The sequence below is a fragment of the Podarcis raffonei genome, chromosome 12 (genome assembly GCF_027172205.1).
Source record: "Podarcis raffonei isolate rPodRaf1 chromosome 12, rPodRaf1.pri, whole genome shotgun sequence".
NCBI classification, from domain to species: Eukaryota; Metazoa; Chordata; class Lepidosauria; order Squamata; family Lacertidae; genus Podarcis; species Podarcis raffonei.
The window spans coordinates 31,051,103-31,068,084 of NC_070613.1; the positions used below are offsets into that span (position 1 = coordinate 31,051,103).

Sequence of the window (16,982 nt, forward strand, 5' to 3'; positions counted from 1 at the left end):
AAACTTTAAAATAAGTAAATCACTAATACATAGTTCTTTAATCTTGTGGTGTTTCCATTTAAAGGACCGATAGATTAATTTTGGAGTCTCTGAAAATGGAACTTTGCATGTTGTTTGATTTGCAAGTTGATTTGCAATTTCTTTAACAGTATATGGATTAGGTCTATAAGGCCTTAAAAATCACGCTTTTGAACTCTGAAAGTAAATGTCTCATAGCTCTGGCCTTGAATCTGAGGTACGAAGGGATTGTTTAGGCTATAACAAGGGGTGTCTCTAAATTTCCCATTAGAGATCCTGCTTTTAGTGTTGGCAGTTCCAGTCCTCTGTAATAGGCACCTACTGCAGAAGTTGATTTTGCTTAAGAAGGCTGTCCTGAAGTGTGAAATATTAGGAAATATTAATTGAACATTTGTATGAATTGGTTTGTTGTTTTTAGAGTTTGTTGAAATGGGTTTGATTGTTTTTAGAAACTGTGTTTTCTGTACAGGCAACCCCTGATTTGTGTGGGGGTTGCATTCTAGGTCATTGTATGTGACAGGGAAGGTGTATAAGCCTGGTCTAACCCACCCCCACCCCCAGTTTCGCCCCCTTTTCTAGCCACTTTTGGGTCACCATGATGTGCGCAGTTGCGCACATATCAAACGCATGTCAATCGGTCATTGCCTGCATTTTGTTTTTTTCTTGTTTTGCATCACTTTGATGGCCTCAGGCTGCAACACGGTTTATAGACTCAGATCATTACATCCAGGGTCTGAAATTAAGTACTTGCACCTCTAGTGAGAATCAGGCTCCCCACTATTTAATTAGTTATGGAAAAACAAATTATTTATTGAAGAATTTATTAAGTATGCATTAAGTATAATGTATGGTTTTTGCCAGTGAGTATAATAATGTATAATCTATAGATTAAGTTAACATGGAAGGGTTGACCCAAACTTGGTTGCAACCTGAGAATCCAGGCTGTAGGTATTTTTAGCTGAAGATGGCGCAAACATCCTCTTTAATTATCTGTAACAAAATCTCCTAATCCTGTATCCTCAGGAGATGATGAGCAGTCATCAGTTAACCCCATTTAATATACGGCTGTTTGAAATGAGAGGAAGTCTGTGTAGTCAAGCATTTTCAGCACAGTGAAATTGAGTAAAAAAAAGGTAATATAAACCTGTCGGAGAAAATATCAGGAAAAGTAAGTGCTAGGATGATGGGGGCCTACAGGAAACAGATTGAATTATTTACACACATAGAATGATAATGCAGTAAATATATCCGGAAAGCCGTGGCTTATCCTTTATACACGGCAGGTTCCAATTAACCTACAGCCTGTGAACATCCAAATCCATTATATTCAGAGTTTAGGAAAGAGAATGTAATTGATTTAATGGTAACTTAATGGCACATAATTTTATACCATATTAACAACAATTAGATTCCCCCCCCCCTTCTTGTTATGGGATGGCGACTGTGGAGCAGTAGTACCACTGCTTCTGTGTGTTTTTAAAAATTCTGTCAGAACTTTGTCCTCTGAGGGCTTTTTTTGGGGGGGGGTGAGGGAAAGGATTTGTACAACTCAATCCTTCTCCATACTGAACGTTTAAGACAAGTACCATCTTATATTGGGTTGGATCCCGATAAAAGCTGCAGTCCGACCTAAGCCCACTGAAGTGCCACCAAACCCAGGAGGACTTACTTCCGAGTAGACATGGTTGGGATTGCACTTGTTCTCCACTGAAATAATGGGACGTAAGTAATGACCAATGCAGGTTCAACTAAGTTAGGATTTAATTACCTATTGACAAATCCAGGTTGCGCAATTAAGGTAGATTTAAAGCTCTTACACAACAAACCCACTTCCTCCTCCCATACTCATAGCTGTCAACATTTCCCTTTTTCAAAGGGAAATTCCCTTATTCCAAATAGGATTCCTCGCAAGAAAAGGGAAAAGTTGACAGCTATGCCCAGACTAAATGGGGAAATGCACTTGAAAGTGCGAGAGAACACCTAATGCAACGTTGTCTGCCCTCTCCACAAGCAGATCAGCATAAATGATGCATAAATAACAGCCAATGTTGCTGAACAGCAACTTCAGGCAAACAAACAAGAATGAACATTCAGTAAGGTTATCTGGCAGTGACTTTAGTCTGTATCCAACCGGTTATGTACTATCCCCCCCCTTTCCAGTTGTCATAGTTTTATCTGGCATGTATACTATCGTTCAACTTCTCACACTGTACAAGTAACAATAACTCCCCCATGGACCTTTCTGGACCTTTTGCTACAAGTGTGAATCTCGGGTGTCTTTTTTTGTTGCCCCTGCAGCTGTTGTTTTGGAAGACTCGTGCCAATAAAGCAGTGCAGAAGCCTATAAACGCATCGAAGATGGCTGCTCACGCTGGTCACATGGCATGATTAGCAGGGCTTTCCATTCTCCAGATGGTTTGGTGCAGAGAATACAGCAGCACTACTAGCCCTCATGGAAACATCCAGACCTTTGAGATTGTAGCAACAGAGATGGTAGCCTGTAGTTACAAATACACTGCACAGGAATGTCTACCAGAACTCAAAACCAGGCATAGGCAAATTCGGCCCTCTAGATGTTTTGGGACTACAACTCCCATCATCCCTGACCACTGGTCCTGTTAGCTAGGGGTGATGGGAGTTGTAGTCCAAAAACATCTGGAGGGCCGAATTTGCCTATGCCTGCTCAAAACTACCAGTCTCCCTCTTTATACAAGGAGTGTGTCTGCACCTTGGGTGATGATGTCCGCATAGAGCCTCACAAAATCCTTCTTCTAGCTCTATGTTTTCTGGAATGCAGAGCATGTTTAGCGGTGGAATCACGTAATCCTAGAATCATACAATCACCGGACCAAACCTCTGACCAACTTTGATCCAAGTCCTCTATGAACACTTTTGGAACGTGTCCTCAGATTTGCTCTGCTTCTAGTTTTTGTGGATGGAGGATGGATCTGTGTGTTTGTGTTCGTCGAAACCTCTGACTTTTGAATGGCAAGAAAGTTGCATCCATTGCCCTGCCCATGCTTGTATCTGGCTGCACCCATCTTTGACTTCTGGCCACTCGCATCACTGAAGGGATTGCTGCACTCCTGCCTTGCTTGCATTCACACCATAAATATAAAGCACTACAGTACCACTTTAAACAATCATAGAGTTGGAAGGGACTCAAGGGTCATCTAGTCCAACCTCCTGCCATGCAGGAATCTCAAGCATCCATAACAGATGGCCATCCAATCATGGCTTCCCTCAAAGAATCCTGGGAGCTGTAGTTTGTTCGGGGTGCTGAGAGTTGTTAGCAGATCCCTATTCTCTCCTCAGAGCTAACATTCCCACCCAGAGAGGTTTAACAATCAATCCTTCTTCACAGGGAACTCTGTGAGGGAGAAGGAATACTTTGTTCTGTCTTTCTTTCGTCTTTCTCCAAACTGGATGCCATTGCCTCTTGCTTTTATTCATTTCACAATATTTCTGTTTTCATTTAGATGTAAATAAATAATGCCTTGGGTTAGAAAAATATCAATTTATTTTGCAGAACTATTTGTGGTTGCTTTTCTAAATTTTTTCATTATTCTTATTACTATAGCAAGTAATACCCTGCCATCTAGTGGAGAAAAGAACCACCCAGTTTTACATGTCTGATGATGCCGGATATATGAATTCCCTTCACCTTTAATACACAGGAATCAATCCTTATGATTAGGAGTTAATATCATGCTCACGCATTCACTTAGATTCATGGCTGCGATCAATCAATTTGGATAGAAAATCTCAGGCTAACTTGATGCCAGTACTTATTCTTAGCTTAAATCTCTGTAACATCGACTATTTAAAATGACAACTTTTATACATTTTAATATTCTGTGCATTTCATTGAAGAAGAAGAAACACAGCAAGAGCAGAAAATGGAACTCTGAGGACAGGCTGATTGTCATAAAGGCTCACTATTATTTGTATCTCATCCTTTTGACTTGCAGGCTTGATATGTGATGTGTTAGTGGATGTGTCCATCTTGCTCCTAGAAATGTTTTTTGTCTTTAGCGTTTCTTTGCTTGCGGAAAATTGGTTGCCCTATATTTCCTTTGCTGCTAGTGCTCCTCGGAGTTTTGCATGTCACCGATCATTGATACAGGGGATTTGTGGTGATGTGCATAATTTGTGGTACCTTCTCCAGATACAACTGGAGAGGAAGAGGATGCTCAGTCCATTGTGTGCATGGAAGGATGTGCTGGGTACAAATGATGATGATGGTGGTGTACAACCAGTGCTTTTTTCTGGGGGTACACAGGGTTACACATACGCCTAAACATTTATGAATCTAAGTTTGGCCTCATTGAGGGGCAGTATTTCAATATGAGTAGGAAGATGAGAGTACCCCTAAACATATTTTTTTTAGAATAAAAGCACTGGATACAACACTTCTTCCAAAAGCAGTCAAGGGCTGTGCACAACAATAATCAAAACATCTAAGTGCTACAAAACTAAAACAATATATTACCACAGCATGGTACTAGAACTGCTAGATTCAGACCATGTATTTGTTGGCATTTGGTGTGTGTGTGTGTGTGTGTGTGTGTGTGTGTGTGTTGAGACTGCAGACTGAAAGAATAAATAAATAAGTTTATTACCAATGGCAAGCAAAGCCATTGTGAGTACAAGCTTATATGTGGCCATCATGGAGTCATAACAAAAGACAGAACGCTAACTGACTGAGGGAGGAGGAGAAAGGAAGTAAAGCTTGAGAGAAAACAAATCTACAGGTAGTTAATTGCTTGATCAGTGAGGGAAGAAAAGGTTGCCTTCTTGTTTATTGCCTTCTGCTGGTTCAGGTAAGTTACTGCAAGTGTTGCTACTCCCAACAGTACTGGCCCTTTTCTATCTGCTGTTTCCAGGGACAGGACTAGTTTCCCATATTTTAAAACTGGATCCATTGGCCACAGTACAAAGGAAATAACTTGGCAAAAGGTATACCATACCCTCCAAAATTTTCTGATGAAATAGGTAAAGGTAAAGGTACCCCTTGCCAGACTCTAGGGTTGTGCGCTCATCTCACTCTATAGGCCAGGAGCCAGCGCTGTCCGCAGACACTTCTGGGTCACGTGGCCAGCGTGACGAAGCTACTCTGGCGAGCCGCACACGGAAACACCGTTTACCTTCCCGCTAGTAAGCGGTCCCTATTTATCTACTTGCACCTGGGGGTGCTTTCGCACTGCTAGGTTGGCAGGCGCTGGGACCAAGCAACGGGAGCTCACCCCGCTGCGGGGATTCGAACCACCGACCATGCGATCGGCAAGTCCTAGGCGCTGAGGTTTTACCCACAGCGCCACCCGCGTCCCTGATCTGATGAAATAGGGACGTCCTATTCCATAATAATAATTTTACTATTTGTACCCTGCCTATCTGACTGGATTGCCCCAGTCACTCTGGGCAGCTTCCAACACATATATTATATAAACATTAAACATTAAATAACTTCCCTATATGGGGCTGCCTTCAAATTTTAACGGATAAGCATAACCTCCAACATTTATCCAATGTAAATAGGGATGTCCTAAGGAAAAGTGGGACATTCAGAAACTGGGACGGCTTCTGTAAATCCGAGATTGTCCCTGGAAAATAGTGACACTCGGAGAGTCTGTTATATGGGAGAGAGCTTGTCCTATAAGAACAGGAATAAAAAGACTGTCTTTATGCCGGTTCTCTCTCAATGGCCTGTTTCATCTTGTTCGTTTTCCCTCAGTTTCATTTCCCTCAGTGAACTTTTCTGTTTCCTAGCATTTGAAAAAATAGCCTTGAACTGGTGTAGCTTGTTGCTAGGTTTCAAGCTCATTTTATACAGCCAAGAGAGGCACTCTTTTCAGGGTTGTTTTTCCCCTCTTTTTTGAATTTTGAATGACGTCCTGAGGCAAGAATTGTCCTGTTTCTTAGCAACCCAGATGGGTTGAATACATTTATGCATTCAAACCTCTTTGTATAACAAAAAAAGAAAGAAAAAAGAAGAGCATAAACATCTCCCAGAACAAACATTGCTGTTATGAGACTCTCCTCTCTCTCTCTGTGTGTGCTTGCTTTGCTCTAACCAGGGCTGCAAAGGGAAAAATGTGATCCGGCATGAAACACTTGGGAAAGGACTTGGCTTTAGAGAGGGTGAGTAGAATCTCCTTGCTTCTTCAGCTCTGCCTCCTTTATAAGGGTTGCAGTTTTACTGTTATTAATAACTAGGGCAACACTTAACAGAATTGTGATGGTATCAGGGAGAACTGTGTATATGGCCAGAGGAGATTTCAAAAGTTCTCACCACAATTTCTAAAAAATGCAAGTTTGTACTTTACAGCCTACTCCATGTCAGGTTCAGGGTTCCTGGGCTGATATACAAATCCCAGAACAACGTAGGTCCAGGATAGCTTAATATAAAGCTCAAACACTGTGATCATCTGGAGGAGTGCAGTTAATTGTACTCACCTTCCACTCCTCCCTATAACAGAGGCCCGCCTGGATGAACTGCAGGCTGGACATTGAGTGTCGCTGATTCCATTCTTTGTAAGACCTTCCAAGAGAGATTCAGTAAGCATCCTTGCTATTGACTTTCAGGTGTCCCTTGCAGACTTGTTTAGCTGACAGGCCTTTGCAGTTGTCTAGTTTTTATTTTTGCTTAGCTAGTCACCTTAAATATTAACTTTTAACAGTGTTCTAACCATGTACACTGCCTTGATATCTTGGCAGTATAGATATACTTCTATAAAGGCATAAATGTCTGGCTGCGAATATATCTGCATATGGAAATACAAGCTAGCTATTGATTGCATTTTCCTTGGGGGAAGGAACTTTTTTTGTTTTGTTTTGCATTCTTGTTGGGTGGGGGGAAAATGTATGTGGTGATGTTTTGCTGGGTACCATGTGTTGCCACAACCCCAATTTCAATTTGCTCATTGCCTGAGCACAACTTAGTACAGTGATACCTAGGGTTACATACACTTCAGGTTATAGAAGCTTCAGGTTACAGACACCGCTAACCCAGAAATAGTACCTCGGGTCAAGAACTTTGCTTCAGGATGAGAACAGAAATCGTGCTCTGGCAGCGCGGCGGCAGCAGGAGGCCCCATTAGCTAAAGTGGTGCTTCAGGTTAAGAACAGTTTCAGGTTAAGAATGGACCTCCGGAACGAATTAAGTACTTAACCCGAGGTACCACTATAATCAGCTACATTCGGAATGAAAAAGCGCTTTATATGCATTATAACACTGTGACACCAGATGGCGCTGTGGAGTCCCATCTTTCGCAAACACGATTTCACTTTATGAAATTTACGTGTTTAACTGAAATGCATTTTTGATGTGACTCAATCCAGACCTAGTCAGTTTTTTTTCGAGGGTGACTTCTTCTGTCAGCCCAAAGGAAGCGATGCAGCGGGCTTATTTTCATGGGTTGTTGCTGTTGTTTTTAAACAGCTGTTTTCTGCAGAATTGTATTAAAAATAAATTTGTATGATAAATCAGTAATAATCAAAATCTTTCTTCTTATTCCTCTTCCTCTTTACCTCTTTACCTTGTTTAGGCATAGAGCGGCGAATGCAGAATGTTCCCCAATATCCATGCTGGAAACCAATCAAAGTGTACTTTCGATTTGAAGGGGAGATTTGCTACGAACCTGGAGTTAGCCTTACAACGAGATCAAGTCAATGAGTCTCAGCCACTCACAGCCCCTCTGGAAAAGGATAGCTGCCTAAAACAACCTCCCGATTTCAGCTACAGGCTTTATATCACCCGAGGCCTTCTCAGGAAGTCGCGAGGAAAGTCGAAAGAGCTGAAAAAAAAATCGCCCCCAAGCACGGTGCAGGAAGAGTTGCAGAGGATAAGGTCCAATTTATTTTTCTCCATCGTGGAACGCGAACAGGAGCCCAAGATCATTACAAGGTTTCCCCACATGGGTCCCTACGAAGCCCAGCTAATGTTCGTGAAGATGGGAAAGTTCAAGAGCAGCAAATACCAAGATCCAAAACCATTCGACTATAGACAGGTAAAGGGAAGGATGAATTGAGATAGAGGCAACTGGAAAAGGGTGGCCTTTGTGTGGAGGGGGATTGAGGCAATGCACTGCACCAGGTGTGGGTAGACTACAAGGCTTCTGGAATCTACTTTGTTCTGCCCCAGATGTATTGGGACATTTATGCACAATCTCACTTTCAATACCGTTTACACAGTTTTGGGGTGGACATACTGCTTTGTTTCCAGTCAATGCATGTCCCATGACTTCTTGCTTAAAACATTTAACTTTTCATACTACAAATGTTCCGGGTTTGTTTGATTGTTTTCCTGCTTTCATTGTGCTGCAGCGCAAGACTGTCCCTCCAGACAGCAATAGTAACTAACACCAGGGAAGCTTCACAGAGCAACTCATAAAGCAAAATGACCTGTGTGGATGGTCCATAGCATAAATCTACCACAAATGCATTATTGTATTGCTGGGTTTGCAGAATAACCTGCAAACAACAACAACCAGCCAAGGCGGACTGTTTGGGGTGGTTTATTTCTTTATTTGTTTTAACTATACGGTCATACCTTGGTTCGCGAACACCTTGCGAATTGAACGTTTTGGCTCCCGAACGCCGCAAACCCAGAAGTGAGTGTTCTGGTTGGCGAAGGTTCTTTGGAACCCAAACGTCCGATGCAGCTTCCGCGGCTTCCGATTGGCTGCAGGAGCTTCCTGCAGCCAATCAGAAGCCGCGCCTTGGTTTCTGAACGTTTGACTTCCGAGGTACCACTGGAGTTCTAAGATCTACAAGTTGGAGCCAAGTGTTTACACAGTGGCTCAGTCAGACAGATGTACATAGAGAATTGAAAAAGGCTAAAGGGTACTTCTGAGAACATGCTTGGCCCAGTAATTTGCTTTTATCACCAGGGTGGGTTTCTCACAGAAATTCAATCCTGGCCTGCCCCCCACAAGTTTTCTTCATTTCAGCAGTGAGAGAGGCACATGTTTTCATTTGATGCTTTTCTTAAGGAGCCAGACATCAGAAACCCTTGCAATCTAACTCAACTCACCTAGAAATCTAGGTTTGCAAAAATGTCATATTGGGCAAAATTGTATGCTACAATGCTGATGAAATTTCATGAGGACTTAAAAAAAATAAACTAATGTGAAGAACCAAAATAAATATTAGAAAAATGAGAAAATGAGAGAACCCTAAATTGACAGTTTCGCCTATCCCTACCTATATAACACAGAAGCTATATCATTTCTGTTTGGTGTGTCTATAACAGGCATAAGCAAACTCCGGCCCTCCAGATGTTTTGGAACTACAATTCCCATCATCCCTAGCTAACAGGACCAGTGGTCAGGGATGATGGGAATTATAGTCTCAGAACATCTGGAGGGACGGAGTTTGCCTATGCCTGGTCTATAAAGTACACACACACCAAGAAACACACACGAGCAACAGAATTTAGTGTCTCCACAAGATGGCACTATTGCAACAAATGCTTTGGTCAAATGAATTCAGTGATGTGGATCACATTTATCTTTTCCTTATAGTGTAGTTGGGTGATGTGGTTATATTAGCCTTTGAAAAATGTCTTTGAAGCCTCAGGGCTCTTCAGAAACTTTTTAAACATTAAGATCTTCATGGTACTCTGTTGGTGACTGGATTTTTTCATGAGACTTAAACTATTTTATAGAGGCACATTAATGTCCAATACAGCCATTTCTAATGCATTTCATTGTTTTTCTCCATTCAACTACAACACAAATTAACAGGTTAAGCCTCCCCATTTTTTTTAAAAAAACCCAATATCATTACTTTTATCGCACCAAACTTTTAAGGTTGCAGCTAGGACAGGAGGCCTTTCCACCTGGTCCTCAGGACTCTTCCTAGATCTCGCCCCTTCCCAAGCCAAACCCCTCACTGGATCTGCACCGTCCTTGAGTGTTTGGCCTGGAGGATGCAGAGGTGTAGGGCAGTTCTGAGCCAGACAGACCAATGGTCTTCCTCAACAGAAGGCAGCTTCCTATGTCCCTATGAGTGTCTGGCTGGCTGGAATATGTTCTTCAGCCCTTACTTCAATGGAGGACAGAGAAGGGTGCATGAGTACATGTAGGAAGTAGCCTACCATACAAAGGTAAACTTTAGATTTGTTGCTCTCCTACTTTTCCCTCTCATCTCATGTACCAACAGCATGCAGCAGGCTGCTTAAAAGAAAATGTGGCCCCAAGCAGAAATTGGTCCTCAGACCTGACTTAAAAGTTTTTCTTTTCATTGAAAGACGGCCCTGCTTATGCAGTTACATGTGAACCTTATCATATTAACAAAGGGCAGGTGTTTACTAGCAGAACTGGTTAAGAATGTGTATACAGAGATGATTATCTGAGGTGCTTTGAAAAGCTAAGATTAGCATTTCCGTACTAGACTTACTGGATAACTTATTCCTGCCTTAAACCAGGAAGTGACTGTATATTATTAACGACAGCTGTGTGTCTTCTGTTGACTTTTGAGAGCCTCAGAAGTTTACAAATCAGTTTTATTGATGTTAGCTGAGCAGTTTAACAACTGGGTATGTGGCAAGAAATGAGCTCTGTCCGGTTCCAGGATCACTTCTTGTTTATTTCTTTTAGAGAATCTCAACCTTTTCAGACCCATGACCCACTTTTAACCCAAACATGCATTTGGAGACCCATTTCTTAGTCTTTTACCACATATCTGCAGTGCTCTTGTTGCCACCCACCTTGAATCAGGCTGCCACCCACTAGTTGAAGACTACAGTGGTACCTTGGTTTATGAACTTAATCCGTTCCCGAAGTCTGTTCTTAAACCAAAGCATTCTTAAACCAAGGCATGCTTTCCCATAGCAGCAGGAGACTCAGTTTACAAATGGAACACACCCAACAGGAAACAGAACATGTTCTGCTTCCAAGGCAAAGTTCACAAACTAAAATATCTGCTTCTGGGTTTGCAGCGTTCTTAATCCAAGTTGTTCAAAAACTAAGCTGTTCTTAAACCAAGGTACCACTGTAGTGCTGTAAAAGGACCCCGGTGTTGCCTTGAGACTGAAACACAACAATACAAAAAAAAACCAACACCAAAAAACCGCAGCCTAGTAACATAAATAAATAAAACAAAATACGGGATATAAATCCATTTAAAAAGCAGTATGAAAGAAATGTAGAACAGCTCACTTATTAAAGCTATGTACACACTGCATATTTAAAACACATGACTTCCCACCCAAAGAATCCTGGGAGCTGTAGCTTGTGAGTATGCTGGGAATTGTCATAATGTGAAAGTTAAACTACAGTTCCCAGGATTCTTTGGGGAAGTCGTGTGTTTTAAATGTGTGTTGTATATCTATCTGTATAGCCTTTGCTTTAAAAGTACAGTGCCGCAGCAGGAGGTAAAAAAAGCTCGACAAACCTAAAAAAAATTAGAAACATGGCAAAATAAAATAAAATAACCCTGTTTGCTATATCTACAAGGAAGTCGCTGTGAATGGGCAGTAAGAATGACAAGCGCCAAAGCATTGCTCCCAACTTGTTTGCCAGCAAATCCAGGTGTTCCCTCTCCATGTTTTTCCCCATGCAGTATGAGCCTGATAGACCAAATTTTGTGACCAGCTATGCCAGAGACCCTCTGAATCTAAAGTTGAAATCCCAGTGTTTAAGCAAAGGTAAGTCCTCGCTGATCTTCAGAAGTCAGTATGACACCCGTTTCGTGCATCAGAGGAACATTATGGTTTGAACATCATGTTCTCTCAGTAATATTTTGGATTGGGAAGCTTGTGTTGTGTTGTGCTGGGCATGGGGTGTGGTGTGGGATGTGGCTCTCAAGACTCTCTCCAGGCCGCGCTTCCTCCTCCTGTTCCTGCTTTGCACCCTCCTTCCTTGGCTGAAATATGTCCTTGAAATCTGATAATGCTTCTTACTTACTTAGGTGGAGGATAGATAGGGGTGTATGAGTCGATATGCTAGATACTGTCTAGCGGCCTACGGTATAATTGCGCTGGATAGCTCAGTTGGTTAGAGCACAGTGCTGATAATGCCAAGGTTGCAGGTTCGATCCCCACATGAGACAGCTGCCTATTCCTGCATTGCAGGAGGTTGGACCAGATGATCCTCAGGGTCTCTTCCAACTCTAAAATTCTCTGATTCTATAAAGGTAACATTAATGTCTGCTGCTCTACCAACTTTTGCTGCTGGCCCTGCCTCCCACAGGCCTGCAGCCCTCAGAAAGTTGCGAACAAGACAATGTGGCCCCCATAAGCTGAAAAGGGCTCCTCATCCCTGTAATAAATAATAGAATCGTAGACTCATGGAGTTGGAAGGGACCCTGAGGATCATGTAGTACAACCTCCTGCTGACCTATCCTGGAAGTTAAAGAGGGTTGCAATTGGCTCCCAGTATGTTTCCGAGCACAATTCAAAGTGTTGGTGCTGACCTTAAAGCCCTAAACGGCCTCGGTCCTGTATACGTGAAGGAGCATCTCCACCCCCATCATTCACTGAGGTCCAGCGCCAAGGGCCTTCTGGCAGATCCCTCACTGTGAGAAGCAAAGTTACAGGGAACCAGGCAGAGGGCCTTCTCGGTAGTGGTGCCCACCCTGTGGAACGCCCTCCCATCAGATGTCAAAGAAATAAACAACTACCTGACGTTTAGAAGACATCTGAAGGCAGCCCTGTTTAGGGAAGTTTTTAATGTTAGATGTTTTATTGTGTTTTTAATATTCTCTTGGGAGCTGCCCAGAGTGGCTGGGGAAACCCAGCCAGATGGGTGAGGTAGCAACAACAACAACAACAAATTGTTGTTGTTGTTGTCATTGTTAAACTCTGATAGTATTAATCTTCATTAAGCAGACATATTAAGTAGTTGGCCCTCACAACAGCCATTATTTCCTTTAGGGAACAATAGTATTAAAGGTTAGTTTCTGGCATATTTATAACACAAAACATTAACGCTAAGATTCTCATTTGACTGTTTATAACACTCAAAAGTCAACATATCATTACAAGCAGGTGATTGTGAAGCTTGACTAGGGCAGTCCAAATCTTCCTCTTTTGTTCATATACCCCAGTTGAATTTTCCTTGCCATATTTGACCATGCTGCTGCCATTTAGCAGTGTACTAGGTGCTCTGGAGAATGTGTAAGTGGCACTGATAGACACGTTCAGAACTGAACATCTACGCTAACTGGTTGTGATCTATGGAGCAGCAAACTCGGCAGAAGGCCGAACACCTGCTGTTGCATTTACAAAACTTCATGCGAATATCTGTCCACCTGTTAGGTAAATGGGATACAGCAAGAGGCACAGGTGTATGATGTGCCTGGTGCAACTCTGGCCGCTGATCCTTTATTTATTAAGATATGCATGGCACTTGAGTATGAAAGCAAATAATTTTAATGTGGTTTGCAAAATGAGTAAAACAATGGAATTATCAGTAAAAAAAAAAGTTAAGAACAACTATTCAAAATATATTTTTTTGGGGGGGGGGAACCCACCAATAAGCAAAAAACAACAACCCACCCCAGAATAAAACCTATATTGATGTTCTTGGTAAGGTAAAGGTAAAGGTAAAGGTACCCCTGCCCGTACGGGCCAGTCTTGACAGACTCTAGGGTTGTGCGCCCATCTCACTCAAGAGGCCAGGGGCCAGCGCTGTCCGGAGACACTTCCGGGTCACGTGGCCAGTGTGACATCGCCAGAGCCAGAGCCGCACACGGAAACGCCGTTTACCTTCCCGCTAGTAAGCGGTCCCTATTTATCTACTTGCACCCGGGGGTGCTTTCGAACTGCTAGGTTGGCAGGCGCTGGGACCGAACGACGGGAGCGCACCCCGCCGCGGGGATTCGAACCGCCGACCTTTCGATCGGCAAGCCCTAGGCGCTGAGGCTTTTACCCACAGCGCCACCCGCGTCCCTACCTATCTTGGTAGGCTTGCCTAAATGAAACTGTTTTACCAGGCACTGACTAGAATACAGAGAAGGCCCCTGGCTGTCCCCTAGTTACTTTAAATTTATATGTACGCTTTTATACTAAAGGTAATCTCCAGGCACTTTCACACCAGTAATCCAACATCACACCCTTTAATAAATCTTCCCAAAATCTAGTAATAGTTACAGTGGCAGACATTGGGCTCTCAAATTTTTGTGTCACCCTGTGCAATGCTAAAAATTGGCACACACAAACCCCACCTCTCATGCTCCCTTCTGCATAGTTGTTGAGGCACCCCTTGTGGTTACTGGTGCCCAGGGCAGCCAGACCGGTGTGGCTCCCTAAAACTCATTAGTTGCTTTGGCTGCAATTCTATTAGTCCCACTGGCTCTTGTGGGACTTACTCCCAAGTAAACACCATAGGATTGTGCTGCATGCACTTTCAAATCCTTTCCCTGTCAGCAGCAATGCACAATACGGATTCTGAGCCCAAACTGCCTTTTGTATGCTGTCCCTTTTCAGTCCACGGACTCCATCCTCTCACAGAAGAAAAGGGGGGACCCCGATCCAAGGAAAGATTCACCACCTGCTACAAGCCTCAAGAACTCAAGTGGGATTCGAAGTTACTTCTGCCAAAGGAGCCTTGGCCTACTAAACCTGTTTCCTTCACAGTTAGTACAACACTCCATAATTCCCTTCCCTTCTTCGCATCTTCTTCCACTGAGCTCATATTTGGAATAGAAATCTGTGGGTGTTCTGAATGGTTGTTTTTTTTAAAAAAAGTAAAATAAAATAAGGGCATTGCTTTGCTGGAGTACTTGGAAGTTTCTGCAAAGCTGATAGCTAGCCAGATTCTAACCTAAGGTGATATAATTAGAAGATAGGCTGTGGGTTGTTTTTTTAAATGTCTGTCTCATAAACAGGTTATCACAGGTGGAAGATATTTGTAGGCCTGCTGCTATTTATAGTTTTGTTTGAAAACTGTAACTGTTTCTCTTGCAAAATGCCATGAACGACACTGTGTTGCTTTACGCCATCAGATATGGGGATACTTTGTAAAAAAAAATATTTTTTTAGAAAAAGCAAAAAATATACTGTAGAACCTTGGGTACATTGGCTACATTGCAGGCTGAAAGGAGCAGATTCACCCAGTTTTCTAGGGATCAGAAGCGACTTGGGCTTTCTGACAAATTATAGACTTTTCCTAATGAGGCATGAATGACTCTTGTGTTGTTTTAAACGGAAACAAGCCAGAGCCATTTCAGAATGTGGGAGGCGTAATTTTCCTGAGCTAGTCTTGGAGATTCAAATGCATGTTGGCAAATAGTGTAATAGCATATGTAGAATCTTGCCTACTGTTTGATATCACTTGAGCTGCAAATGCTCTTAAATTATAAGCGCTAATACATGTGGAAGAAAATTCCATTGTAACCAGTAAGGCTTCCATCTGATTCCCGGATATAGATATGCTGTATTGGGGATAAGGAACCTTTGACCCTTCAGATGTTTCCAGACTACAATTCCCATAATTCCTGAACTTTGGCCATGCTGGCCAGGGCTGATGGAATCCAAAAACCTCTAGATGACCACAGGTTCCCCATTGATGCCCCATATAGAATGGGGCACCTCCCTGACATTGGGTGAGGATGCCCGTATGCACATGCAAAGTTTTGGATCGTATCTATGAAGATATCAGTTAAGAATTTTTAGTCACTTTAGGGAATAACATACTAAGATTATGTCGTTTATGGTGAATGCTTGAATTTGTTCCTGCTTTGTTTAGATGCTACACAATCACAGATGCATGTATTCATGTGCCAGCATTTGCTGGGCAGCACAGAACCCAACTTTCTGATGCAGAACCTGGTTTAGCAACTTTTTAGAGCTACATAGAAAATAATGGGCAGATATTTTTCTTGCAAAGCAGGGCCAGCCCACCTATGAGACAAGGGGAGGTGACTGCCTTGGGTGGCAGAATTCACAGGGGCAACAAATCTGGCCTCCAAGGCATGCATTGCCCACTGCGGTGCGCTCCTTGGAAGCTGGGTCTGCTGCCTTCTTGGTAGCACCCCCCATGCCAACTCTATAGTGGTCTCTCTTGGCTAATAGGAGGTGCTGCTGTTCTCCTCCCTCCCCTAGGGAGGAAATAGCAAGGGCTGCCTTCTGGAGTCTCCTAAGCTCTGCATCTGCCTAGTGCAGGCATAGGCAAACTCGGCCCTCCAGATGTTTTGGGACTACAGTTCCCATCATCCCTGACCACTGGTCCTGTTAGCTAGGGATCATGGGAGTTGTAATCTCAAAACATCTGGAGGGCCGAGTTTGCCTACACCTGGCCTAGTGTGATTCAGAGTGGGCCCCTCCGACCCACCATGATTCGCTGCTGGTTAGGTGCCCTGTACATTATCCTGTCCCTCCTGTAAGTTCAGATGTTTACTGCTGCCCCCAGCCTATGCTTTCTGTTATTTTATTTCTTCCTCTCTCTTTTTGTTCTTCTGTGTTCAGCTTGATTTTTTAAATTTAAAAAACACATGGCATATTTTTAGGCATTGTGCGAAATCATATCACAGTACAAATCTTGCCAGTCCTCTATATGGATGATTGGATGAGGTGCTTCCTGTTGTTGTTGAAGGGACTTCAATCGCTTGAAACGAAGCACACATCATGGAGGCTTTCAGGAACGTCGGCTTTGCCAAGAAACTGCAGGAAAAATAGCGCCAAAACACAAACATTGCCACCACCGTTACATAAATGGATTGCTAACACCCCAGTATGAACCATGTCTGCTCTGATGTAAACCCTGTTGAATTCAGTGGGGCTTATTCCCAGGCAAATGGAGGATGACAGGGATGGTGTAGAGCTAGTTTGCTCGCACCTACTCTCCCCAAACCCCTTTGCATTTTCATGTCAGCCATGTACTGAATGTCTGAAGGAGCATCTACACCCCCATCACTCAGCCAGGACACTGAGGTCCTCCTCTAAGGGTCTTCCCTCACTGCAAGAAGTGAAGTTACAGGGAACCAGGCAGAGGGTCTTCTCAGTAGTGGCGCCCTCCCTG

General features: G+C 43.0%; 1 protein-coding gene across 12 annotated transcripts in view; it reads left to right on the forward strand.

The window, feature by feature from the left end:
• Nucleotides 1-16,982, forward strand: part of LOC128423836 (uncharacterized) — a 44,453-nt gene that overhangs the window by 25,082 nt on the left and 2,389 nt on the right. For 11 of the 12 annotated variants that reach the window (XM_053409344.1, XM_053409351.1, XM_053409345.1 and 8 more), the window contains 4 exons: nucleotides 6,096-6,159; nucleotides 7,566-8,027; nucleotides 11,584-11,668; nucleotides 14,450-14,598. In XM_053409344.1, the coding sequence (XP_053265319.1) occupies nucleotides 7,587-8,027; nucleotides 11,584-11,668; nucleotides 14,450-14,598 (675 nt within the window). In that variant the 5' untranslated portion in view covers nucleotides 6,096-6,159; nucleotides 7,566-7,586. Of the gene's footprint in view, nucleotides 1-5,652; nucleotides 6,160-7,565; nucleotides 8,028-11,583; nucleotides 11,669-14,449; nucleotides 14,599-16,982 lie in introns of those variants that run through there. The other variant, XM_053409343.1, reaches the window with a different exon arrangement.